Below are 27,405 nucleotides of genomic sequence, written 5' to 3' on the forward strand. Positions count from 1 at the left end.
CTTTATGTATCAATTATTTATAGCATGCATAAATTTTTTTTAACCTTCTCACATCTTTATATTTCTCTTACATCAAAAATAAAATATTTTTTCCACCTTCTTATTTGATGCATGCTAGTTTATTATAATCATTATTATTAATCATTTATTTTTCCTTTTAGCTAATTAGCTTTCTAATTTCATATAATTCAAAGTATCATTTAGGTTTTTTTGTCTTCTTTCCCTGTCATCTGCTCTAAATACTCTTTCTTTCTATCCTTTCTGTACTAGTTTGGCACCTTATGCTCTCTACATTTCTATCTGTCAGCTTTGTCTGTCTTTTAATTTTTATAACTTTGCTTATATAGTTTTGTATCCTTTATTGCTGTTTTGCACATCTAGGTACAATTGCTATATAACCTTCATACTATAACTAAGTACTTATATATCCCCATTTTTTCCATATTTTATAGTGTTACTAAGAAGCTTAGAAGGTGAGGACTGCAAAGTTTGATAACTAGACATCTGAAGATAGGTTTGACTGAGGTGTATAAGGCACTGAATGGGTTGAGTAAAATGAATAAGGAATGTCTTTTCCCTTGTTATATATATATAACATTAATGATTAATTAATGCTACCTATAAAAACAAACACTGAAATAAATTAAAAACAAATTTTCAGACAGACAGACAGAGAGAGAAATGAGTGACATTGTGATGTAGAACATTTTGAATACAAAATAAACAATATTTTCTCTAGTATGAAATGGAAGATTTTTTTTATTTTTAATGTTGGTGGCACACAGCGCATTTGATGAAAACAATACCATGTAAACAGATGGCTAGGAAGGCACATGATATCCTGTCCATGATTTATAGGACCTTTGACATCCTTCCTCCTAACAGTAGGAAGGATGTCATTCTCTCTATACAATATGGTTAAGACTGCATTTGGAATATTCCAGTTTTATTTATAATAATAATTTTTAAATTTTAATAATAATAAATTTTTAATTATTATTATTATAATTATTTATAATAATAAGTTTCTTGGAATATTGTATTATTATAATAATTTATAATACCAGTAATACAATATTCCAAACTTTTATTATTTACAATATTCCAGAGTTTTACTTATTTATAATAATAATTATTATTTTTTCCCTTTGGCTGATATGCAGGAAAATAGACCTGCAGAGGATTCAAAGAAGAGTGACCAGATTGGTGGAGTATAAATCAATACACATGAGAATAGCTTAGAAGGTGGGGACTGCAAAGTTTGATAACTAGACATCTGAAGATAGATCTGACTGAGGTGTATAAGGCATTGAATGGGTTGAGTAAAATGAATAAGGAATGTCTATTTCCCTTGTAGGTGAGACAATAGGCAGGGGACACTAATATAAAATATTAGTGAATAACAGAAGATTGTATCCCATGAAGTTCAACTAAGGGCAGTGGAACCCTGGAATAAGTTGCCTCCCAATGTAGCAGAGATAGTGGTTTGAGTAAATTCAAAACAGAATTAGATGGTTACCTTTTGGGAATGGGAATAATATGAATATTCTGTTTTATTCATTTACAATAATAATAATAATTATTTATTTTTTTTCCCATTTGGCTGATGCAGGAAAAAAAATCTGCTTCCTTGCACTGTTTGACCTTACTAATAGTCACAAGAATATCCAATTCTCAGGTAAGCTACACAGTTCTGATTCCACCCCCCAAAAGCAAATATTAAGGAGAATTATAATGTGCTCTTATACACTTATTTAGAACGTTTCTATACTAGATAAGTACAGAAGTGTTCAAATGAAGTGCAGAAAATATGGGGATGTTTCTAATGGTTAACAGGAAAAAAAAAAACACAGCACCAAAAGCTACTTTTTTTTTTTTTTTTTTTTTAAATTGTATTAGGCAGTCCCCACCACCCTTTGGCAACACTGCCATGTTTTTTTATAAAATTATAAAAATAAAACACCACACCACAGAATATACCTAGTATGCGATCTATTAATTTTGTGCTCTGCTCAGTATACAATGTTCTACACACTAATTATGACTAAAGCAAGCCGCCTAATAGTAGCCTATTGATAAATACAATAGGTCAGTATCAGAAAACCAACAAAAACAACCATAATCCAAAGAAAAATAAAATTCCTACAAAACTAGAATATTTAGCAAGTTTGAAGTGGCCATCCAATTCTACTTTGAATTTTACCAAACTATACCTTAGACATGTTGGAAGGTAATTCAATCTAATGACTTGTAACACATTACTGAAGTCTGGATTTCATGAAGGAAATGAAACTGGAAATGAACAAAGATATACGATCTTTGTTCATTTAACTGATTCTCCTCTTGGTTTTATATGCTTTAATCAGCACTGCAAACTTTGCTGTTCAAATGTTCTAATTGCTAAGTTTTACAGCTTACAACTCCTAAGCTGTTCTTCATATAAACACTGATTAGCACCCTTCACCAATCTGGTCAATGTTCTCTGAACTTTCTCTTCCTCTCTCTCTCTCTTTTTTTTTTTTATAGCCCATTAATCCAGACATGATTACAACATTCCATATGCAGTCTCACATAGGTCCTATAAATCACTGAAAGCACACTATATACCTTCTTAGCCATTTACACTGCATGTAAATGGTTAGAGAGGCTAATATTGGATTTTATAATAACCCTGAAATGTATTTTTAGCATTAGCAGAGGTATTTTTAGCATTAGCATGATGCAAGTAAGCAAGCTAATATAGCATCAGCCTAAAAAAAAAAAAAAAAAACAAACCCTTCTCATTTCATCCATCCACTCATTCCAAATGTTTGTCTAGTTCTGCCTTGAATCTATTTAAGCTATTAACTTCTACAACAACATATGGAAGTTTGTTCCAGCAATCAACCACCCACTGGCTAAAGGTAAACTTCTGCACATCAATCCTACAACTGTCTTTCCTCAATTTGAATTTATGCCCTCTCAGGCAATTACTCTGTGCAAGAAGAAGAATCCCATCAGCATTAAGCATGCTCAAACCATTCAAGGCCTTATACATCTCAATCAGATCACTTTGCAGGTGCCTAGTCTCCACACACTGAATGTAAATTTGCAAAACTTAAGCCATTCTTCGTAAGAGCAACTCTTTGTTCCATTCACTAATCTTGTTGTCCTTCTTTGTATTCGTTCCAACAGCTCTACATCCCTCATTTTAAGAAGAATGACTGACCTGTATACAGTACTCAAGGTGTGGCCTGACCATTGCCTTATACAAGGGGATAATCACCTTCTCATCCCTGCTAGAAAAATTAATGTATATCATTGACAAGACACCGTGAGCTACTCCTGTAGACTGGTCTGCACTGCCCAGAAAACTTCATATCTGCCTGTACAATCACCCCCAGGTCCCTTTCATTCTCTACCACTGTCAGTGTAGTACCACACAGTTGATATATTACTCTGGGGTTACTGCTTCCCATATGCAGTACTTTACATTTGACAATGTTAAACTTCAGTTGCCACCACTCAGCCCATCTGCTCAACTTTTCTAGATCCTGTTGCAGCAGTGTAGTCATTAGTGGCATTAACAACCTTGCCGAATTTCTTATTGTCTGCAAACTTGGACATTAAGCCTGATATACCATCATCAATAAATACAGAAAACAACAATGGACCCAACAGCAAACCCTGGGGGACTCCACTAATAACATTAGTCCACAAAGAGCAATGTCCATTGATTACCACTCACTGTCTTCTCCCACTCAATCATCCCTTTATCCACAGCAGCAATTTACCTCCAATGCCAACAGTGCTCCAATTTGTGCAGCAGTCTTCCATGTGCAACAGTATCAAAAGCCTTTCTAAGATCCAAATATATGATATCAAAATTATTCTTTGTATCCAGTTCCTTTGTGACATCACAGTATCCAATCAAACTGATCAGGCAAGACCTTCCCTTAACTTTCCCTTAATTACAAGCATATTCATCCTGATCTGCTTGTAATTCCTGTATTCTGTTCCTCAGTTGCATAACTTTTTAACAGAATTAATAGTCACCATTTTTAAAATCATATCTGCAACTACTCCAAACCATTTGAAACATGGTTATGATTGCTAAAAACCCTTCCAATCATCACATAATACTGGTTGGCAAAAAAAACATTTTTTTTTCACTCCCTGTTCAAATCCAGGGTGATTCTTGTAGCTCTAATACTGCTGAATTTAAAGAATGAGTGGGTTAACATTATTCTATTTACAAAAATATATCTGATAACAAAACACTTATTGTCGTTTTTTTGCATTTTACAATCGTCCATTTGTGTCACCCGTATGAGATTCCAATAGTAGTCCACCAACATGTTTGGAATCCATTTTCTCTGGTATCTTTTTTCCATTTGAGAAATATCTTGCTGAAACCTTTCATCATGTTCATCAGAGACTGCTCCCGTGTTTTCAGGAAAAAAGTCAAAATGGGAATGTAGGAAATGAAGCTTTAATGACGCGTTGCATCCAAACTCCCTGTACACTAAAATTAGCCCAACCACAATTTCACTGTAATTTTGTTATTTCTCATTGCCTAAAAGGACCAGTAGACATTTACAAATGTCTTCCAGGTTCTTATTTCTGTAGCATTTAACTTTTTAGTGAATTCTTCATCTTGCAATAGCAGTTTGATTTGAAGACACAAAAATTCCCCCTTTTATCTTGGCCTCACTTATTCAAGGAAACTTTCATCTCAAACAAGAAAATCCTTTTCCTTTTTTTTGTCTATCGCTTTCACAAATATTTTTATCAAACCTAACTTGATGTGCATTGGAGGTAAATAGGTTTTTAACTTATCCACCAAAGGAGGATGTGCCACATTTTTCTGGTCTGGTGTAGTTTCTGAATAGTCTGGCCATTTTGTCACCCTCTAGCAGCAATTCTTTACTTTACTTTTTATGCAAGTGGCTGTCCCACTTGCATAAAAATCAGCAGTATTTAGCATATCCACCCTGCAACCCAGTTGGAAAAGCAACCACTTTTAGGCTGCTGCTGTTGTTGTTATTTGGTTTTTAGGAGCATTAGCAACTAAGGCCATATGGCCTGTTGTTTATATTGCACGATTTTGCATTGCACGAAGGTTTCTAGGAACGCAACTATCATGCTATACGAGGACTGACTGTACCATCAAGGGTAAAGGGAAGGGTTTTTGCTTCGTAAAGGTGACTACGGTGGTCTGAGTCAGTATTTAAATTCTGTATGGTGGGACCAACTGATGATGTTACCAACAGAAAATTCAAAAAGGAAAGCATTCAAAGAATTAATCTTGGAAGCTACTAGGCTTTTCATACCAACTAAGAAATATTTTTCAAGGTTTAGGCCTAAATGGATGTCAGATGAACTAATGAGACACGTGACAGAGAAGAAAAATGCATGGGATACATATAAATTAACAGGTGGCACGGAAGCCTGTGATAGATATAAGCTGGTCTGTAACCAAGTCACAAAGGAGGTCAGGCAGGAAAAGGTAGATTATGAGAAATCTTTGGTAAAGGATACAAAGAAAAACAGCAAAGAGTTCTTTACTTATGTAAACTCTAGAAGGAAAGTGATGAATTTAGTCCACTTGATATCAATGGTTCACTCCTGCTCAGGTAGCTAATGAACTAAATGAGTATTTTTGCATCTACTTCACAGGAGGAGTTATTCAAGGAGGGGAATGGCAGAGGTGAATTAAACTCTCGCAGCGAGCTAGATGATTTTGTAATAACTGTGAGCAAAGCGGAAGAGAAATTGTTGAAGTTAAACATAAGGAAGGCACCTGGGGTGGATGCGATATATCCAGTTGTTGTTGTTGTTGTGGGGGTTTTATGGCGCATAAGCAACTTTGGCTATAATGCGCCTGATATATCCAGTTATATTAAAGGAGGCAGCAAAGGAAGTAAGCAGACCCTTAGCCATGATTATGACGGCATTCTTGAACTAGGGGAAAGAACCCCATGGACTGGAGATGTGCAAATGCGACCCCAATTCATAAAGGAGGTTCAAAGGGCAACACAAGTAATTACAGACCTGTTAGTTTAACTTCTGATTCAGGGAAATTAATGGAGGCACTGCTTAAAGAAGCACTGCAGGATCATCTAGACAAGACTTCCATTATAGCTCGAACACAGCATTGGTTTGTTAATGGGAAGTCTTGTCTGACCAATTTGATTGGATACTATGATGTGGTCACAAAGGAACTGGATGCAAAGAATAATTTTGATATTATATATTTGGATCTTAGAAAGGCTTTTGATACTGTTGTACATGGAAGACTGTTGCACAAATTGAAGCAGTGTCACATTGGAGGCAAATTACTGCTACGGATAAGGGATGGTTCAGTGGGAGAAGACAGAGAGTGGTAATAGTAGTGGCATGTGATGCAAGAAAGCAAATGTATGAGCTTATGCAGCATCAGCCAAAAAAAAAAAAAAAAAAAAAACACACCATTCCCTCCAAATGCCTGTCCAGTTCCTCCTTAACTTTATTTAACCTATCAACTTCCACAACAACAACAGGTGGAAGTTTGTTCCAGCAATTAACCACCCGCTGGCTAAAGGCAAATTTCCGAACATCTATTCTACATCTGTCTTTTCTTAATTTGAATTTATGCCCCCTTAGGTTAGTAATCTGAACAAGTGGAAGGATCCCATCAGAATTCATCGTGCTCAACCCATTCAAGGTCTTATACACTTCAATCAGATCACCGCAGGTGCCTAGTCTCCAGCCACTGAAATTTGCAGAACTTAAGCCTCTCTTGGTAAGAGAATCTCTTTATTCTCCTCACCATTCTTGTTGCCCTTCTCTGTACACGCTCAAGCAAATCTACATCCTTCCTAAAATGAGGCCTCCAGACATGGCCTGACCATTGCCTTATACAGAGGGACAATCACCTCCTTTTCCCTGCTAGCAAAATTCCTAAATATCATTGACAAAACCCCATCACCTGCCCTGGCAGCAATGCAGACAGGCTTTTATCCCAGGTCTTTTTCATTTTCTACCACCTTAAGTGTAGTAACACACAGTTGGTACGTTTCTCTGGAGTTACTTCTACCCATATGCAGTACTTTGCATTTGTCAAGGTTAAACTTCAGTTGCCACTTCTCAGCCCATCTGCACAAATTTTCTAGATCCTTTTGCAGTAGCACCCTGCCATTACTGTCATTAACAACCCTGCCAACCTTTGTATCATCTGCAAACTTCAACACTAAGCCTGATATACCTTCATCAATATTATTGATAAATATACAAAACAACAGTGGACCCAACACCGAACCCTGTCAGACTCCACTAATAACATCAGTCCACGAAGAGCAGCACCCATTGATTACCACCCTCTGTTTTCTCCTACTCAACCATCCTTTTATCCATTGTATCAGCTCACCCTTAATACCATTCTGCTCCAATTTGTACAATTGTCTTCCATGCACATTGTCAAAAGCTTTCCCGAAATCCAAATATATGATATCAAAATTGCTGCTATGGATAAAAGGATGGCTGAGTGGGAGAAGACAGAGTGGTAATAGTAGTAGTGGCATGTGATGCAAGAAAACAAGGGTAACTTATGGCATCAGCCAAAAAAAAAAAAAAAAAAAAAAAAAACACCGTTCCCTCCAATGGTGTGATTTTTTACACCATTCTGGTGTAATCAATGGACATTGCTCTTTGTGGACTAATATTATTAGTGGAGTCCCCCAGGGTTTGCTGTTGGGTCCATTGTTGTTTTCTGTATTTATTAATGATATTGATGATGATATATCAGGCTTAATGTCCAAGTTTGCAGACAATAAGAAATTCGGCAAGGTTGTTAATGCCACTAATGACAGTACACTGCTGCAACAGAATCTAGAAAAGTTGAGCAGATGGGCTGAGTGGTGGCAACTGAAGTTTAACATTGACAAATGTAAAGTACTGCATATGGGAAGCAGTAACCCCAGAGTAATGTATCAACTGTGTGGTACTACACTGACAGTAGTAGAGAATGAAAAGGACCTGGGGGTAATTGTGCAGCAGATATGAAGTTTTCTGAGCAGTAAAGACTGTCTGCAAGAGTATATCATGGTGTCTTGTCAATGATATTCAGGAATTTTTCTAGCAGGGATAAGGAGGTAATTATCCCCTTGCATAAGGCAATGGTCAGGCCACACCTTGAGTACTGCATACAGATCTGGAGGCCTCATTTTAAGAAGGATGTAGACTGCTGGAATGAGTACAGATAAGGGCAACAAGATTAGTGAATGGAACAAAGGTTGCTCTTATGAAGAAAGGCTTAAGTTTTGCAAATTACAGTGTCTGGAGACTAAGCACCTGCGATGTGATCTGTTTTAGGTGTATTAAAGCCTTAAATGGTTTGACCATGCTCAATGCTGATGGGACTCTTCCTCTTGCTCATAATAATCGCCTGAGAGGGCATAAATTCAAATTAAGGAAAGACAGTTGTAGGATAGATGTGCAGAAGTTCTTTTAGCCAGTGGGTGGTTGAATGCTGGAACAAAACTTCCATCTGACAATGTAGAAGTTGATAGCTTAAATAGATTCAAGACAGAACTGGACAAACATTTGGAGCAAGTAGATGGGTGAAATTAGAAGGGTTTTTTTTTTTTTTTTTTTCTTGGCTGATGCTATAAGCTTGCTTTCTTGCATCATGTGCCTTTACTAATGCTAATGTGAACTGCATGGGCCAATGGTATAGATGGATACTTATTTTCATTATGGAGTAAAACTGCTTTTAAACTGACCTTTGATGAATCAATAAAAAATCTGCACTGCTCAGGGGACATGTTCCAGATGTAACTCTTTCGTTAATTCCTGGACATTTTTAAACCAAAGCACCAAGCATGGAGTAATAGGTTATGTTAGATTGCCTCTTCCTATAAAAAGATATCTTGATATTCTTTTTCAAGACGATTCCACTGCTGCTAAAGTCACAATCCTAGTAACTAAGCCTTGGTATGTCCAAATCTCCGACCAAATTGTTCAATTCTGCCTGAGTGATTAGATGCGGCTTTGCAGTATCAAGAGTTGAGTCTGGATCAGTACTCTTTCTGGATTCTGCATCTTCTGGAGACTCCTTTTGCGATCCTGAATCTGGGTGAAGTCCATAAGTTTCTGGTGGCTTTGGCACTGGCATTGTATCATCACGAGGAACCGTCCTTAGAGCAGAAGGTATGCTGGGAAACTACTTTATGCTTGGATTTCCCAGAAAAAATTGGTCATGCAAAAGTAACAATCGTTTATATGGTCTTGAGGTTCCCACCATATCACCGGAACAGCAAAAGGCATCAATTTATGACTACCTCTAAATGAGCCTGTTCATGTTCTTGAACATGACCTACAAGAAATCTTTGGAGCCCATACTTTATCTTGATCTCCGATCTTTGTAGGCTTTTCTCACAAGATGTGACAGTCACTTCCACTGTGATTTTAATGCCACTTCTCCACAAATATGGCAAAAGCTATCGGGCTTATTTCAGCAAGAACACAACATATTTCACGTATGGTTGAGGTACACACAGATAAGAACACAATTAAGAAATTAATTCTAACACAGCTCACGATTTACACTAATGCACACACAACACTTGTTTACAAACACTAATTCACAATTTACAAAAACTATTTTAGTAATTTTGTAAATTTAAGTTCCAGCATATATTACAAATTTAAAATTGGTAATCTTTATTTTACTTAAGGTTTGGTTTCAAATTTTACCTAAATAATGGTTATACGACCCACTTTCAATAAAAAGTCCAGGGACATCACGACTCAGATGGAAATGCATGTGGGCATTTCTGTGCAAGCCACAAATTCATCATTTTTATAGTCTGTAGCATGCATTCTAAGGTCAGTCTAGTAGACAAACCAAAACTCAACTGGTGATTCTTCTCTTTGCACTTGATGTAAGGAGTGTATTGATCTCAGCTTAAAATTTTGTGCATTACTAAAAAAATTTGAATCACTGAAGAAATGGGAGAAATGGGAGAAATAAAGGTAACTGGCAGCATGACAGAGTCTTTTGACCAGTATCTTTTGACCTGATAAGTAATGCACCCCTGATTCGGATTCCAAACCAGAACAGTTAAGTGCATACTGCTCTGGTTGAAGATTTAATTTTATTGGGATACTATTGTCAGGGAATAGGTAATATTTTTTGTAATAAAGATAGGTGGAATAGAACCAGAATGTGTTTGTCAGGAACAACAATTGATGACGTTACTAACAGACTGTCAGATTTTAAGAGAGGTAAAGAGAGTATTATTATTTGCGTAGACACCAAATATATTAAACGAACATGATCTGACAATTTGTTGGATAAATATAGGACCATGCTGAAATAATGCTGTGAGTTAGGTCAAATTGTGTACATCTACAATTCTGTCCAGACAGAAAGGACGGACTACAAGCTGAAAGCCTTTCTCAGACAATGTGCACAAGAGTATATAAATTTAAACGGGAAAGGATGGTTGTAGGATAGGTATGTGAAAATGTGCTTTATAAACACAATGTATACAAAGTTATAATGATACTGTATAAATTTTTTTTTCAAATTAAGTTATCAAATGTATACCTCTGCATATAATATTCCTCCAGTTTAGCATAATCAGATCCAAATCCCATGTTTTTCATGAAATTTCCAATATCAGGATTGCTTTCCCTAAAAAAAAAAAAAAAAAAAAAAAACCAATTTAGCAAGTCAATTATTTTTCAAATAAAACAAATATTGAAATACTCTATTAGAAACAGTAATACAGTTCACTGGAAATTACGCATTCAAAAATTATTTAAATGGAACCATAATTTCTTGAAAAGTCTGGATCAGTACTCTTTCTGGATTCTGCATCTTCTGGAGACTCCTTTCACGATCCTGAATCAGGGTGAAGTCCATAAGTTTCTGGTGGCGTTGGCACTGGCATTGTATCATCATGAGGAATAGACCTTAGAGCAGAAGGTATGCTGGGAAACTCTACTTTATGCTTGGATTTCCCAGAAAAACTGGTCATGCAAAAGTAACAATCAATGTTATGGTCTCAAGGTTCCTGCCATATCACCAGAACAGCGAATATTATGTGATTTATTAAAGATAAATAGATATATTATGTGATTTATTAAAAACATAAAAAATTGAAACCAACAAGTGGTAAATATGTAGAGTTACCATAACACCAAATCTCAAAAATAAGACACGACAGAAACTAGTAAGCATGCCAGAAAACAAAGTGACATCATATGTGACATACCATATAATGTTAACACGAATTGCAGGTCTGTTAGTATAAATTACAAGTTCTTTTCAGCAGTTTAGTGGATAGTTGTTTGTAGTAAAGAATAAATTTTTCATACCATGAAAATAATTCTGTATTATCCGTTCCTATCTATACAGAGTTCATGACCAATGTTTAAGCTTTATGTCTAAACTTCATAAATGGGAAAATGCAAACACAAATGCTTGCTATATGTCAGATGTAAACTCTCAGAGTCTTCACGAACTACCAACACATTAAATGTTTCTAACTTAATATTATCTGAATGTCTTGACAAAGGGAAAGTGAAAGATTAGAATGTACTACGAGAAAATACAGCAAACTGACAATCTGACCGAGATAGTGGGACTTATAGAAAATGTCCATAAGACAACTGTTCTGGCACATAGAAAACATATAGTCATAGTAATAGGTAAGACAAGGTTGTGAACGCTATTCACAAGAAATAGTTTAGCAGAGTGCATCCTTTAAACTGCACCTAAAAGTCAGAAATAAATGCCTCGGAATAATCACAAATGAAGTTAATCAACTGTACTGAATGAGAATGGTATAATCAGTGGGTGGTGTATCCCAAATAAAACTGTTGATATCACCTACATTTGAAAAGTAACCTGAGACCACGAAGGTTACTGGAACAAATTAAGTAAAGATATTAAAATATATTAAATTTTAAACACGAATAAAAGGATTTGAAAGGAGGATAAACACCTTAAAAATAAAATAAATTAATCAACAACACAGGTATAAAAAGTGAAGGACAAGTAGAAGATAAGAAGCAAGAGAAGAATAAACTTTGGATGAAAATTTGAGGTCCGCATCTGATGGAGTACTTGGCTCATTAAAAATTAGAAAAATGTGAACCTTGATGTGAACAAGATGTGAAGTGAATCTTATTCTCTTCATCAGATGGTATATATAGCCATTCCCTGACTTACGTAAGGGTTGCATTTCGCAGAACCAGGGCCATACTTATAAATAGGTGCATGAGGCGCTAGCATCAGGCCTCATGAGCCTCGCGAGGTCTCCGTAATCTCAAATTTTTAAAGCGATTTTTTTTAATGCCCTGATCTCTAGGTCCCACTTGTACCTACCATGTAAACAGAGACAGGCGAAATTTATTGAAAGTATGGATGACTCATTTCTGTGAAAGAACAGATTAATTTCCAGAATAAAGGAAAATCGCTCTCCCCTAATTCTCTAATAGGGTGTAACAGTAGAACAGGCTGACCATGGCATATTATCCGCATTGAGAATATGCCTTAAGCTTTTCCACTGCTATGAACACAAGAAAGCAGTTGACCAGCAGGACTTCTCAGTACAGAATGTGGCAGAGACAGCTGTAAATGTGTTACGAACACTACTAAATACAAACACTACTAAAATACACTATCGGTAAGGGTATGTAATCCACATGTTGGACAAGTTTTGCAGCTCCTGTGAACGCTAAGTTTTTAATTATATTTAGCCAGTTTATTGACTTAATTGTTAGATTAAATTATTTTCTCTAAATAGCTTATAGATCTAGTAAATTTGTGGTTTATTTTGAATTTAGATAGCGCGATTTGAAAGTAATTAATACCTTGTGTCCGTATTTTTACCGTTTGTAACTTGCCTCCATTGTTATACGAAACACCATATACCTGAACTAGACAGTGTATGGTTTAACAGAAAACTAGATAGCAAATATAGTAATATCAATTAATCAGTAAAATTTACTAATCTTATTAAATTTCATTGTCAATTAAATTGTACTTTTTTTAACTAAATACACATAACGACCTAGTTTTTACAAACGTAACATTATAAATTAAAACATAACTTGACAGGAGATACGTCATATAATGTAACTCGGAGATAATATTCAATACTGAAATACATATACAGTAAACCCCCGCTATTTGTGGTATCTGTATTCGCAGTCGCTGATTTAATATAAAATGAAAAAATGTGAATTTTAAAGCTCCGTGAACATTTTCCGCCATAAAAAAACATGGGCGTGGCTAAAATTATCTTTCCCGGTCAAAACAGCACTCAGTGGATGGGGGGAGGTAACAAAATCGCAAGCGTGGATGTTTCTCGCCAATCCTTATTCAGTATGTGTTATGCGCTTGTCATGGAAGGCTTCGTCGTTTGCTTTTAATTTATATGCTTATAAATTGAATAAATTTATCAATTTATAAATTGATATGCTTACAAAAGTGATAAATCTACTATTTTGCAGTGTAAAACAGACTTTTTCGAGTGTGTTAAAGGAAGAAAGTGACTTTATTGTGGACAAGTTCTCTAACCCGTACAAAAATATGGCTACGAATAACAAGGGAAATGTGAAAAGATCAAAGAAGATGATGACATTAGCGAATAAAATTGAGTTATTTGATAAAATTTCTAATTGTGAAAGTGTCTCCTCAGTGGCAAAACATTATAAAATCAATGAGTTAACGGTACGATCAATCAAGAAATCGGAAGAAAAAATCCGCCATAGTGTCCGTGAAATTGCGCTAATTGCTTCAAAAATTTGCTCTAACTCGTGATGTTAAATTAGAAAAAATGGAAAAAGCTTTAAATCTGTGGATAGAAGACTGAACTCAAAATAAAATTCCATTAAGTTCACTCATCATTCGTGAAAAGGCAAAACTCCTTTATCAACAATTTAACGAAACTGTCGATAGCACTGGCTGGATAAGTTTTTTAGCTAGCAAAGGCGCTAGTTTGAAAAATTTGTTTGAAATTTGTAATAAATATTACATTTAATATTAAATTATTTCTTATTTTCATTTCGATGCCATATGCTTGCATTTCACTGTGCTGTCTATGTACATAGTCATATTATGAAGGTACATATAATACATACATAGACAAAATTTTAGGCTAGTTTTTCTTATATATTTCGTACTTTGGAACGGAACCCCTTTATTACTATGGAGCCATAACTCAGTATTCGCGTTTTCAGTATTCACGGCATTTCTCAGGAACGTAACCCCCGCTATTCGCAGGGGTTTACTGTATATAGTGTTATAACTGCACTGTATTTTGTATTGGAATTTTATTTGAAATTGAATAGAAATCATGACTCGGACCAGAGCAGCAAAGCAAAAGGCTCAAACTAGTGGGAGTGCTGTGCCTCAGAGGAGAACTGAGTGGGGGGTGGTTGTCCTCTGAATCACAGCCTTTTGAAATGCACTGCTTGTTTGATGTTTTTTTTTTTTTTTTTTTTTTAAGGAGCATTAGCAACTAAGTCCATATTGCCCCGGGGATATGCGATGGTCAATCCCAGACCTTTCCGCATCCACTGTATTTGGTGGTCACGGGTGATGTTTGTGGATCAATCAGGAATGGGACATGATATTACCAAGGGAAATGTCTTTTTGTGTACGCAATGTAGAGTGAGAGGAAATCAGCGCCCACTTAGCGTTGTTGTGGGCCTATATGAGAGCTTGAAGGACAGGGTGGATGCCCTCGAAGGATTTAAATTGAGGGCCCATCAAGCTCTCAACTGCCCACATCAATGCCAGAGCTTGCACTTGAACATCACACAACACAGAGGCAACCCCCAAGGCAAAATGCACTGGTCCCAAAGGAACTAGTTGTTGTCGGTGACTCTATTGTCAGGGAAACGGGGAACATATTGTACAAAAAGGAGAAGTGGAACAGGACCAGGATATGTCTGCCAGGGGCAAAGGTTGATGATGTTGTAGAGCAGATATCATCCTAGGGCACAAAGGGTGATATTGTTGTACACATTGGCACTAATGATAGTAAGAGACCGGCGGAATTACTTAACCTTAACAAGTACAGGTCAATGTTGAAAAAAAGCCGTGAGTTAGGGTTGAATTTGAAAGTGTCTGCAATTCTGCCGAGACACAATAGGATGGAGCATATGATGAGAGCGTTGTCGATTGATTCCGCCCTGGAGAGACTGTGCAAGGCTCAAGGGGTAGAATTTTTCTCAGCCTGGTCTGTGCTTGTTAACAGGAGAGACTGCTTCTACAGGGAGGGGATACACTTAAATAGAAAGGGTGCAAGAATATTTGTTGATGCTATCGAGGCAGTGTTAGGTGGGTTGGGAAACTGCTAGCTTGGGGGGGGGGGATACACACACTAAAAGGTTAAGAGGCCGCAGGCAGAGGCAAAAGTGATTCTTGCACTGCTTCTATTAGAATGAGCAGCAGCCTGGAAAGCAAAGTAATGAAGATTTCCAGGACTACTGGGAGTCATAGTGGAACAAGTAAATACATGGGCTGTGTTAGGGTAACTAAGAGTAGGAACAGGTGTATGTATATTTGCGTGTACGCCAATGCTAGGAGTATAGTTAATAAATTTGATGAGCTTGAAGTGCCAGTCAAGAAATCAAAGGCAGATATTGATGGGATATCAGAGACGTGATGTCACACAGACATAAGCAGTGCAGAATTGGAATTTGGGGAGTACAATGTGTACAGAAAGGATAAGCAGGACAGGAAGGGATGAGTGGTTAGACTGTTAGTTAAGAAACACATAAAATCTAAGGAAGTGCATCCAACTGATGTTGGTGGACAATGCAGTGTTGAGTCTGTTCAGTGTGACAAGCACTGGGAAAGGAAAAATGAGAGTAGGTGTGTGTGTGTGTGTTAGAGGCCTAATGAATCAAATGAATATAATGAGCAATTGTGCAGAGAAATAGAGTGGGCCAGTAAATCAGAGTGTCTTATAATGGGGGATTTTAAGAGGCTGACTGGAATTTTTGGGTTGGTCAATCACACACTAGCAAGGCTTTTGTGGATTTATTGGATGATTGTTTTCTACAGCAGCATGTTCTGGAGGCAAATAGAGGTAGTAATACTTTTGATCTGATTATCAGTAGTGATTCTTCATGCATTAAGAATCTGCAGATAAAGGACCCACTAGGTGGCAGTGATCACAGTGTGCTGAAGTGGGATTTACTCAAAGAGGTAACTACATAAGGGGTAAAGGGAAGGGTTTTTGCTTTCGTAAAGGTGACAATGGTGGTCTGAAACAGTATTTAAATTCTATACGGTGGGACTAACTGATGATGTTACCAACAGTAGATTCAAGATGGGAAGCATTCAAAAAATTAATCTTGGAAGCTACTAGCCTTTTCATACATACTAAGAAATATTTTTCAAGATTTAGGCCTAAATGGATGTCAGTTGAACTAATTAGACATGTGGCAGAGAAAAAAAATGCATGGGATACATATAAATTAACAGGTGACATGACACAGAAGCTTATGATAGATATAAACTGGTCTGTAACCAAGTCACAAAGGAGGTTAGGCAGGCATAGGCAGATTGCAAGAAATCTTTGGCAAAGGATGCAAAGAAAAACAGCAAAAAGTTCTTTACTTATGTAAACTCTAGAAGGAAGGGGATGAATGAGATTTGTCCATTTGATATTAATGGTTCAAATGTTGATGATCCTGCTCAGGTAGCTAACAAACTAAATGAATATTTTTCATCTTCATCACACATATGGAGTTATTCAGGGATGGGAATTCCAGAGGTGTATTAAACTCTGGCAGTAAGCTAGATAAGGTTGTAATAACTGCCAGTAAAGTGGAAGAGAAATTGTTGAAGTTAAACATAAGAAAGGCACCTCGGGTGGATGGAATCTATCCAGTTATATTAAAGCAAGTAGCAAAGGAAGTAAGCAAACCGTTAGTCATTATTATGAGAGCTTCCTTGGACTCAGGGAGGTACCCATGGACTGGAGATTTGCAAATGTGACCCCAATCCACAAAGGAGGATCAAGTATTGGAGGCAAACTGCTGCTATGGATAAAGGGATGGTTGAGTGGGAGAAGACAGAGAGTGGTAATTAATGGACACTGCTCTTCGTGGACTAACATTACTAGCGGAGTACCCAGGGTTCAGTTGGGTCCATTATTGTTTTCTGTGTTCATCACTGATATCGATGATGGTATATCAGGCTTAATGTCCAAGTTTGCAGACGATACAAAGGTAAGCAGGGTTGTTAATGGCACTAATGACAGTACATGATGCAACAGGATCTAGAAAAGTTGAGCAGATGGGCTGAGAGGTGGCAAATGAAGTTTAACATTGACAAACGTAAAGTACTGCATATGGGAAGCAGTAACTCCAGAATAACATATCAACTGTGTGGTACTACACTGACAGTTGTAGAGAATGAAAAGGACCTGGGGATAATTGTGCAGGCAGATATGAAATTTTCTGAGCAGTGCAGACGGTCTGCAAGAGTAGCTCATGGTGTCTTGTCAATGATATACAGGAATTTTTCTATCAGGGATAAGGAGGTGATTATCCCCTTGTATAAGGCAATGGTCAGGCCACACTTGAGTATGGTATACAGGTCTGCAGGCTTAATTTTAAGAAGGATGTAGAGCTGTTCGAATGAGTACAGAGAAGGGTAACAAGATTAGTGAATGAAACAAAGGGTTGCTCTTACGAAGAAAGGCTTAAATTTTGCAAATTACAGTGTCTGGAGACTAGACACCTGCAAGGTGATCTGATTGAGGTATATAAAGCCTTGAATGGTTTGAGCATGCTCAATGCTGATGGGATTCTTCTTCTTGCTCAGAATAATCACCTGAGAGAGCATAAATTCAAATTGAGGAAAGATGGTTGTAGGATAGATATGCGGAAGTTTGCCTTTAGCCAGTGGGTGGTTGATTGCTGGAACAAACTTCCATCTGCCGTAGAAGTTGATAGATTAAATAGAATCAAGGCAGAACTGGACAAACATTTAGAACGAGTGGATGGGTGAAATGAGATGGGTCTGTGCATTTTGTTTTTTTGGCTGATGCTATTTAGGCTTGCTTTCTTGCATATGTGCTAATGCTAAATTATGGAATGTTAATCCTTTTAGCTCTTAATTCGTGCTTTCTACAATAGCACCTCTATTGACTGAAGGCTAGAGTTGTAAACAATGATTACTCAGGTCTCTCGAAATTCTTTCGTTATATTCTACATAAACTATTTTAATTGGACCACCCATGGATTTTGAGAATCTATATAAGCTGAGACCTGAAATAATTGTTGATGTGCCAAGTTAAAGTGTGATACGTAGGAGTGCACAAACTGAAGTAAACATAGGTTTGTATCTATCTCTCTGAAAGTAGTTTAATAAATTTGGATTCTGTTGTAACAGAAAATTTAAATATCATACCTATGTAATGTTGCATTATCTATTGTGACTGTGGCATACGTTTCCCTTATTGAAAGCTCTGTTTAAAATTTGAATTGATTCAAGTGTTAATTTTTTATATTGAATCAATATCATTATCAGTTATATTACTCTTAAGCTATGTTACTATAATATCATTTGAATTAAAAATCTGAAATTATCAATAAACAACAAATTAAATGAAGCAGTAATTAAAAATATTTAAAAAGACATTAACTGCAATAGTAGGAACTATGTCAAAGAAGAAAAATGTTTCAAATGTTATTAATGATGGACTTAGATCGACATTTCTGAATGTTGAAACAATTCTGAAAATATTTCTCACAATGCCTGTGACAAACACAAGTGGTGAATGATCATTTTCATCAGTTCATTCTACTGCATTTTATGTAGTGTGTACTAGCCACTCTCTAAATTTTATTGGAACTAATACAGCTAAATCTTTTTCTACTGCAGCGCATTATTTCCACTTTATACAAATTTATATAATATTTTTTCTGCTTCCCCAAGAAGATGGAATGTTTTAAATCAATATTTAGGAAGAAATTCACTGACACCGAAAAATTTAAGCGATACAAGATGGTCTGCTAGGGCTGATGCTGTCTCAGCTTTTCGAAATGGTTATAAATTAATAAAAGAAGCCTTAATTAATTTATCAACAAGTGAACATGAAAGACTGATAGTGCGTCTAGTATGTACTAAATTAATAAAAAAAAAAAAAATTGTTCAGTTTGAAACTGCATTACTGTCCTCTGGGATAAAATATTAAATAGATTAAATAAAAGAGGTAAATCGTTACAAGATCCTGCAATAAATTTACTGCATGGTTCTGATCTTTTGAAATCATTACATGGAAATATTTTGCATATTAGAAATGATTTTAATATTATTGAAAGAGAAGGTAAATGGTAAATTATTAACTGATGAATGGCAATACAAGATAAAAAAAATCGAATTAAAAAAAAAAAAACTATGTGCGACGGGGATAATGAAGTAATTTTAGAAGGACAAGAAATGTTTATTATCAATACATTCAATGTTGTTTGTGATAGATTAATTGCTGAAATAAATAGACGAACAGAAATATACACCATTTAGATACGTTTAAAATATTTATAAACCTTGATTTAGATGAAACTGAATTCAACACTAATATCGATAAATTAAGTATATATAAAAATGACATTGACTCGGAAAAGTTTAAAGATGAAGTTATCCAATTTTTACTGTTTATTAAAGAAGAAAATATTGGCAACCGTAATATGAATGAAATGTATCTTTCTATACATTAAAATAATTTTTCTCCTAGTGATATTTATTCAGCCAATAGGAGAAGAGAGATGTGGGTTACATGGTAATATGTAATAGTAGCTTGTTTTACTGTGATAAAGAACGCTTCTGTTTAAGCATGGTCATACGCTATGTTTATCCAACATGACCACGAGGTACCATTCTTGATTTCCATATGTAATGTATTTATGTATTCATAGCAGAGGGAGAGACACACAGTGTCGAAAGTTTCTGTAAGTATTTTATTTGACTTTATCTAAAGAAGCGAGTGAAGCGAGGAGGGGCAAAGCCCCCTAGTAATATCATTAATAATGGATTAAGATCTACATTTCCCAATGTTGAAACAATATTAAAAATACTTTTAATAACACAAGTGGGGAGCAGTCATTTTCTGTTCTCAAATAAGTAAAAAACTATTTGAGGAATAGTTTAATTCAAGATAAATTGAGCATCAGAACCGTAGCTCGGTTCTGACGGTGCAAGAGGCCCGGGTTCAATTCCAGTGGGGGTCCAAAGGTGTGGGCTAGCAGGGAAAAGGAGGTGATTATCCCTTTGTATATGCCTCCCTGAGGGGGCATAAATTCAATTGAGGAAAGACATTTGTAGAAGAGATGTGTAGAAATTTGCATTTAGCCAGTGGGTGGTCAGTTGTTGGAACAAACTTCCATCTATCGTTGTGGAAGTTAATAGCTTAAATAAACTGAAGGAGGAACTGGACACACTTTCAGAGGGAATGGTTGTATGAAATTGTTTTTTTTAAACTACACAATATTTAAGAGATTGAAAAATTAGGTTTTATGCTGTTTGTTGTTATTTGGTTTTTAGGAGCATTAGCAACTAAGGCCATATGCTCCGGGATATGCGGTGGTCATTCCCTGACCTTTCCGCATCCTCCATATTTGGTGGTGACGGGCTCGAACCCCGGTCTAATCAAGAAGAGTGTGCTACGCACTGCTGCTCCTTCCCACCTGGCTACGGAGGCGCCTTAGGTTTTATGCATAAAGAGCTGCAAATGGATATAAGTAACGTTACCAATTTTAAACACACACACCAACCGTTTATGACTGGTTGAATAATGAAATAAAATAAAATAAAATGATAGAAAAGACTGTAAAATAATATTTACAAAAAACTTTTAATTATTTACAAAAAACTGAACTATAACAAAAATAAAATAAGTAAATAAGTTAAAATGCATTAAAATATAAATATAAAAGCGATAAAAAAAGACGATAGAAACACTATTAGAGCTTTCGGAGGTGTCTACCTCCTTCCATCATTACTGAGGAAGGAGGTAGACACCTCCAAAAGCTCTAATAGTGTTTCTATCGTCTTTTTTTATCGCTTTTATATTTTCATCATTACTGAGGAAGGAGGTAGACACCTCCGAAAGCTCTAATAGTGTTTCTATCGTCTTTTTTTTATCGCTTTTATATTTAAATGCATTTTAACTTATTTACTTATTTTATTTATGTTATAGTTCAGTTTTTTGTAAATAATTAAGTTTTTTGTAAATATTATTTTACAGTCTTTTCTATCATTTTATTTTATTTCATTATTCAACCAGTCATAAACGGTTGGTGTGTGTGTTTAAAATTGATAGTATGAATAATCCCAACCTCAGAGGCCTTATTGCAGCTATAAGTAATGTTTTTAAATAACTTTTCAGTTAGATTTTGTATAAGGTTTTGCAAACTAAAATATAAGGTTAAAGGGTGAAAAAAAAAACATAAGAAGAACAAACTAATAAAGAGATATTATGCTACTTTAAACAGAATGTAGAGGGGAATTTTGATGGCAGAAATGAATGAATATGGACATCTACTGAGAATGTAGTCTACTGTCTCTTCTATGAACTAATGAAAAATGCTGTTTTGAGCAAGAAAAATTAATGATATATATATTCTGTTAAAAATCAAAGTCAGTCAGGAAGTAATCACTAATTTAAGATAGCATTGGAAAATTCATATCATAAACTACTTTTGTAAACTTTAAAAAATGCACGAAATTAAAATAGATATTAAAAATGCCATATTCAAAATGGTCCAACTTGTGTATCATTATAACTTATAATTTTCGTTAAAAGAAGTTAAGAAAAAATTATTTATTTAAATCAGATCTCAAATAAATGAAAAACCATTGGACAAAGTTAGTTTTTCAACAAAAAAAATATTTAATTTTAAGTTGTTCAATCATACCAACAAGTGAAGCTAACTTCATCTCCGCCCAAATGTAAATAATCCTCTGGAAATACTTTACTAACTTCTTCAAAAAATGATTCTAAAAATGCATAGGTAGAATTTACTATGGGATGGATAGGTCCATAAGTTCCATCACGTACTCCTTTTGAAAAACAAGGTGTAAGTAATCCTGGTTGTCCTTTTCCCCAAGATTGGGTATGACCTAAAAAAAAAAAAAAAATTAATTATATATATACAATACAGATACTCTTAAAATAAAAGTGGAAACTCATATTATCAGTAATATTCATCAAAATCTATTCACGACAAAGTTCAACTGTAAACAAACATCCTTTAATCCCCCATCCCTGTACTATATGTATATATACACATATTTGTAAAATAATAAGAGGAGTTTACCTCAAACATAGTACGAAGAACACTTCCGTATGATACTCTCCAGAAATTAAAACGAAAAACTTACATTAGAGTAACAAATAATTAAAAACTAATTTAATACAATTAAAATCAATTTAACACAATTAAAAATATTAAAAAGAATCTAATGAAAATATTCAAATCGATTTTCCTTCCTGAAGCTGGCAAAGCTTTTCAACCGTGTGTCGTGATCACAGGAATGAAAATTACTGAATAGGGTTGAAGATGAAACTTAAATTGTGATTATTTGTCTTCGCACATGCACTTAAAGGTCCACGCATCGGAGATCAAATATGGCCGACGGACATTAACAGAATTCTCATGTAATTTAATTTATACGGTTTCTGCAATTAATAGTCACATATAATTACATTGGACTAAGTATTTTGGCCTCGTTAAATAAAAAAGTATGTTTTTCGTTAATGGCATGAAAGGCTAATTCTTACCCTGCTGAACAAGAAGCATGAACTGAGATTTCATGTTGATTTACATGAATATTCAGAGAAAAATGGGTTGAACCTTGGTAAGATGAGTCGCAATCACTGCAAGAGATGTTGTATACCAGGTCAATCATTTGTGTTGTGAACGTGGAAAGAACCGAGCAATTGTTCAGTATAGTGTATAATTTCCGTATTGGCCTGGTCACAATTTTAAATTCGGTATCTTTAAAGAATCTATTAAGCTGTTTGTGCCACTCTTCAACACATGGGACAGAAATAAAGTATTTTTTGATATTACTATTATTGGTGTAGTATTTTGTATCCTATCCTTAGCCTGTACCCTAATTCGGTTTATTGTGGCAAGGGGATAGCCCCTGTTTAAGAACCTGCTAGTTAATATTTGTATTTCTGAGACCAAAGCGCAGATTCCGTCGTTGAATATTTATAGGCGTTTAGAAATTTATTAAAGATAATCGATCTTTTGTAGGTGAACGCATGTAGCTATTACAATGTAGAAGCATACCGGTGTTTGTAGGTTTTCGATAGATGCTAAATTGGATTTTGAGTCCCGAGTAAGTGTGAAATTTAGAAAGTTTAATGATTTTGTGTCCGTATCCTCTCTTTCCAATGTAAATTTGAGTCTAGAATGAATATTATTAAACGAATGTAAAATGTCTTGGATAGTATTACTATCGGTGATAACTATAACATTGTTTAAATACCTCCCATAGTATGTGCTACGGGGTCAAAAAGGTGTCAAATGTATGTGATCAATCGTTGAGAGACAGATCTCTGACATTAAGCCACTCAGGCTCAAATCCATTGGCAAACCAAAAATTTGTTTGTACACCTTGTCTCGAAAGATGATATAGTTGGCCTCAACTAACAGTTGAGACAAGGTGTACAAACAAATTTTTGGATTGCCAATGGGTTTGAGCCTGAGCAGCTTAATGTCAGAGATCTATCTCTCAACGATTGAGCATATACATTTTACATCTTTTCGACCCCATATCACATACTATGGGAGGTAAAGACATTTTACATTCGTTTAATATTATTCATTCTAGACTCAAATTTACATTGGAAAGGGAGCATACGGATACAAAGTCATTAAACTTTCTAAATTTCACGCTTACTCAGGACTTGAATAAAATCCAATTTAGCATCTATCGAAAACCTACAAACACCGGTATGTTTCTACATTATAATAACTATCACCCGTTCACCTTCAAAAGATTGATTATCTTTAATCAATTTCTAAATGCCTATAAATATTCAATGACGAAATTTGCTTTGAGCTCAGAAATACAAATATTAACTAGCAGGTTCTTAAACAGGGGTTATCCCCTTGCCACAATAAACCGAATTAGGGCACAGGCTAAGGATAGGATAGGATAGGATACAAAATACTACACCAACCAACAATAGTAATATCAAAAAATACTTTATTTCTGTCCCATATGAAGAGTGGCACAAACAGCTTAATAGATCCTTTAAAGATACCGAATTTAAAATTGTGGCCAGGCCAATACAGAAATTACACACTATACTGAACAACTGCTCGGTTCTTTCCGCGTTTGCAACACAAATTATTGAGCTGGTATACAACATCTCTTGCATTAATTGCGACTTGACTTACCAAGGTTCGACACATTTTTCTCTGATTATTCGTGTAAATCAACATGAAGCCTCAGTTCGTGCTTCTCATTCAGCAGCATCAGAATTAGCCTTTCATGCCATTAATGAAAAACTTTTTTATTTAATGAGGCCAAAATACTTAATGTCCAATGTAATTATATGCGACTATTAATTGCAGAAACCACAGAAATTAAATTACACGAGAATTCTGTTAATGTCCGTCGGCCATATTTGATCTCCAATGCGTGGACCTTTACGTGCATTTTCTTTTTTTTTTTTTATGTGAACCCCAAACACGAGAGGTATTAGAACCTACAGTACTTAGTTCCGTGCTTGGGTTTGAGGTTAAGAAGACAAAAGAAGATATTTGTTGACATTGGACTTGAACTTCTGTAGATTGTAATTTTCAGGAAATACGTACGAAGGAAGGTTGTTCCAGAAAACAGCAGTTGAATGAATAAATGAGGAAGATGAAAAGTTGGTTCTGTGGGTTTGAAGTTGGACAGTAAATGGATGTTGGCTGGTGGCGGCACGTGTTCGGACTGTTTTGAAAGAGAGAGCGGGAATTATAGAAGCCAATTCAGAAGAACAGTGCCCATGGAAGTATCTGTAGAAGAGGCATGCAGCAGAAACAGTGCATCTATGAGAAAGCGAGTGGAGAGACTCTGTTAGAGATGAATCATTAATTAACCTAACTGCCTTCTGAATGGAATCAAGAAGCCTGAGAGAGGTTTTGGGGGCACCACCCCAGATGTGGGAACAATATTCCATGGCAAGGCGAATTTGTGATTTATACAGAGTGAGCAGCTGTTTGGAAGAAAAGTAACGCCGAGAGCGAAAGAGAAAACCAAGTTTTTTAGATGCAGAGGAAGCAATATTTGATGTGCTTGTGCCAAGAGAGATTAGAAGTCAGGGTAATCCCCAAAAGAGATATATCATTTTGCCTCGAAATAGGAGTGTCACTAAAGATAAGCATAGGAGTAGAAGAATCCTTTTTGCGAGATATAAGACAAGACTGAGTTTTAGAAGGGTTGAAATCAACTAAGTTGTCTTTGCCCCACTGGAGAATTACCTGAAGATCGGCATTTAAGGAATTGGTAGCAGATTTTCGAGAAGTTGAAGCTGATTGAGCAGGACAAGGTTTCTCAAAATGGAAAGTTGAATGCAATGTGCTATCATCGGCAAAACTATGGATAGGATTTCCAGTCAATGGAAGAAAGTCATTAATATACAAGAGCAAAAGAGTGGGGGAAAGAACTGAACCTTGGGGGACACTGGCATTAGCAGAGAAGTTAGAAGACAGAGAGCCATCACCATCACCCTCAGTGAGCGATCAGAGAGAAAACTGAATAACCAATTACTAAAAACAGTTGGCAAACCATAAGATGGAAGCTTGTTTAGAAGACCTTTATGCCAAACACGATCAAAAGCCTTTGAGATGTCAAGAGCAACTACTTCTGTTTCACCAAACCTTTCCATTGAATTAGTCCATAAATGGGTAACATAAGCCAGAATATCTCCAGTGGATCGACACTGACGGAATCCATACTGGTGATCGTTGATCAGATGGAAGGTTTCTAGATAGTTTAAGAGTTGGCGGTTAATTGATTTCTCCATTACTTTAGAAAGAGTAGAAGTAATTGCAATGGGACGATAATTGGATGGGAGGGATTTGGCACCCTTTTTAGAAACTGGCTGGATATGAGAAAATTTCCAAGCAGAAGGAAAAACACCTTTGGAATAAGAAAGTGAAAAAAGGCAACAAAGAATAGGAGTAAGTTCAGGAGCACAGGTTTTGAGAAAAAGTGGAGAAATACCATCAGGACCTGGAGCTTTCTTAGCATCAAGATTCATCACAATCCTTCTGATATCCTTTTGACGAAAGACCACAGGAGGCATTGAATGGAGCGTGTTGGGAATGGTGGCAGGTGATTTACCAAGATCATTAATAACATGAGCTGGAAGAAAAATGGGATGCTAGCAGGTCAGCTTTATCCTTGGCTGAAGTGGCAACAGAACCATCTGGTTTGGACAGAGGTGGGAGCAAAGATGGGCAAAAGTTGCGGCCAATAGCTTTGGCAAGAGACCAGAATGCTCGGCTACCATTAGGGCAAGAAGCAAGTTTTCTACTCTTAGCCTGTTCAAACTCTAGTTTGGACTGATTAATAACTGCTTTACAATTGTTGCGAGCTTTGGTGTAGGCAGAAAATGAAACTGAAGAATTAGAAACAAACCAATTACGATATGCAACATTCTTCTCTTGGACAGCCTTAGCACATTTATTGGAAAACCAAGGTTTAGATAAAGGACAAGATTTTAAAGTGGAGTGTGGGATAAGGGATTCCATTCCTGCAAGAATAATTTCACTGACACGATCTGAGCAAACGTTGACATCAGAAGTTTTGAAACAGTAATCCGACCAAGGAAAAGAAGAAAAGAAGTCTCGCAGGTCATCCCATTTTGCATTCTTGTAATGCCAAACAACACGTGGTTGGGAATAGCCATGAGATAAAGGTTCCATTGGAGAAGAGATAATCACCAAGTTGTGATCTGAAGTGCCTAAAGGACCTCTCACTTTGACCGTGTACTTAGAAGGGTTGTTTGTGAGAAAAAGATCAAGCGTATTGGCTGTATGATTAGGATTGTCCGGTATTCTTGTAGGTAAATGAACAATCTGTGCTAGGTCATTAGTAATTGCAAAAGCCTCAGCATCTCGACCTGCTGGGTCGGTGTGACTAGAAAACGGGAGCCAGCTGGAGTTGTGAACATTAAAATCACCAAGGAAAATTACTTCACTGTTAGGAAAGTTGGACTGGAGAAAGTCAAGTTGCAAAGAGAGGAAGTCAAAGAGCTCCAAGTGATTAGTGGAGTTGGGAGAACGGTAGAGACAACAGATGAATTTCACACAATGAGGTAGAGAGATTTTAAGCCAGAGAAGATCAAAGAGAGGGGATTCCAAATTGCCAAGTCTCTGAGAGGGAATATCAGAATGGAC

At 36.0% G+C, this 27,405-nt stretch overlaps 1 protein-coding gene across 1 annotated transcript in view; it reads right to left on the bottom strand.

The window, feature by feature from the left end:
* The window catches only part of LOC150078108 (beta-hexosaminidase subunit alpha-like), a 165,183-nt gene that overhangs the window by 36,075 nt on the left and 101,703 nt on the right, over nucleotides 1-27,405 (bottom strand). Inside the window, exons 9-10 of the mRNA XM_090385061.1 lie at nucleotides 21,913-22,117; nucleotides 10,571-10,657 (exon numbers count right to left, since the gene is read on the bottom strand). Coding sequence (XP_090241187.1) covers nucleotides 10,571-10,657; nucleotides 21,913-22,117 — 292 coding nt within the window. The remainder of the gene's footprint in view (nucleotides 1-10,570; nucleotides 10,658-21,912; nucleotides 22,118-27,405) is intronic.

This window comes from Mastigoproctus giganteus, chromosome 11 (genome assembly GCF_048544385.1).
Source record: "Mastigoproctus giganteus isolate SK-2022 chromosome 11, ASM4854438v1, whole genome shotgun sequence".
Lineage (NCBI taxonomy): Eukaryota > Metazoa > Arthropoda > Arachnida > Uropygi > Thelyphonidae > Mastigoproctus > Mastigoproctus giganteus.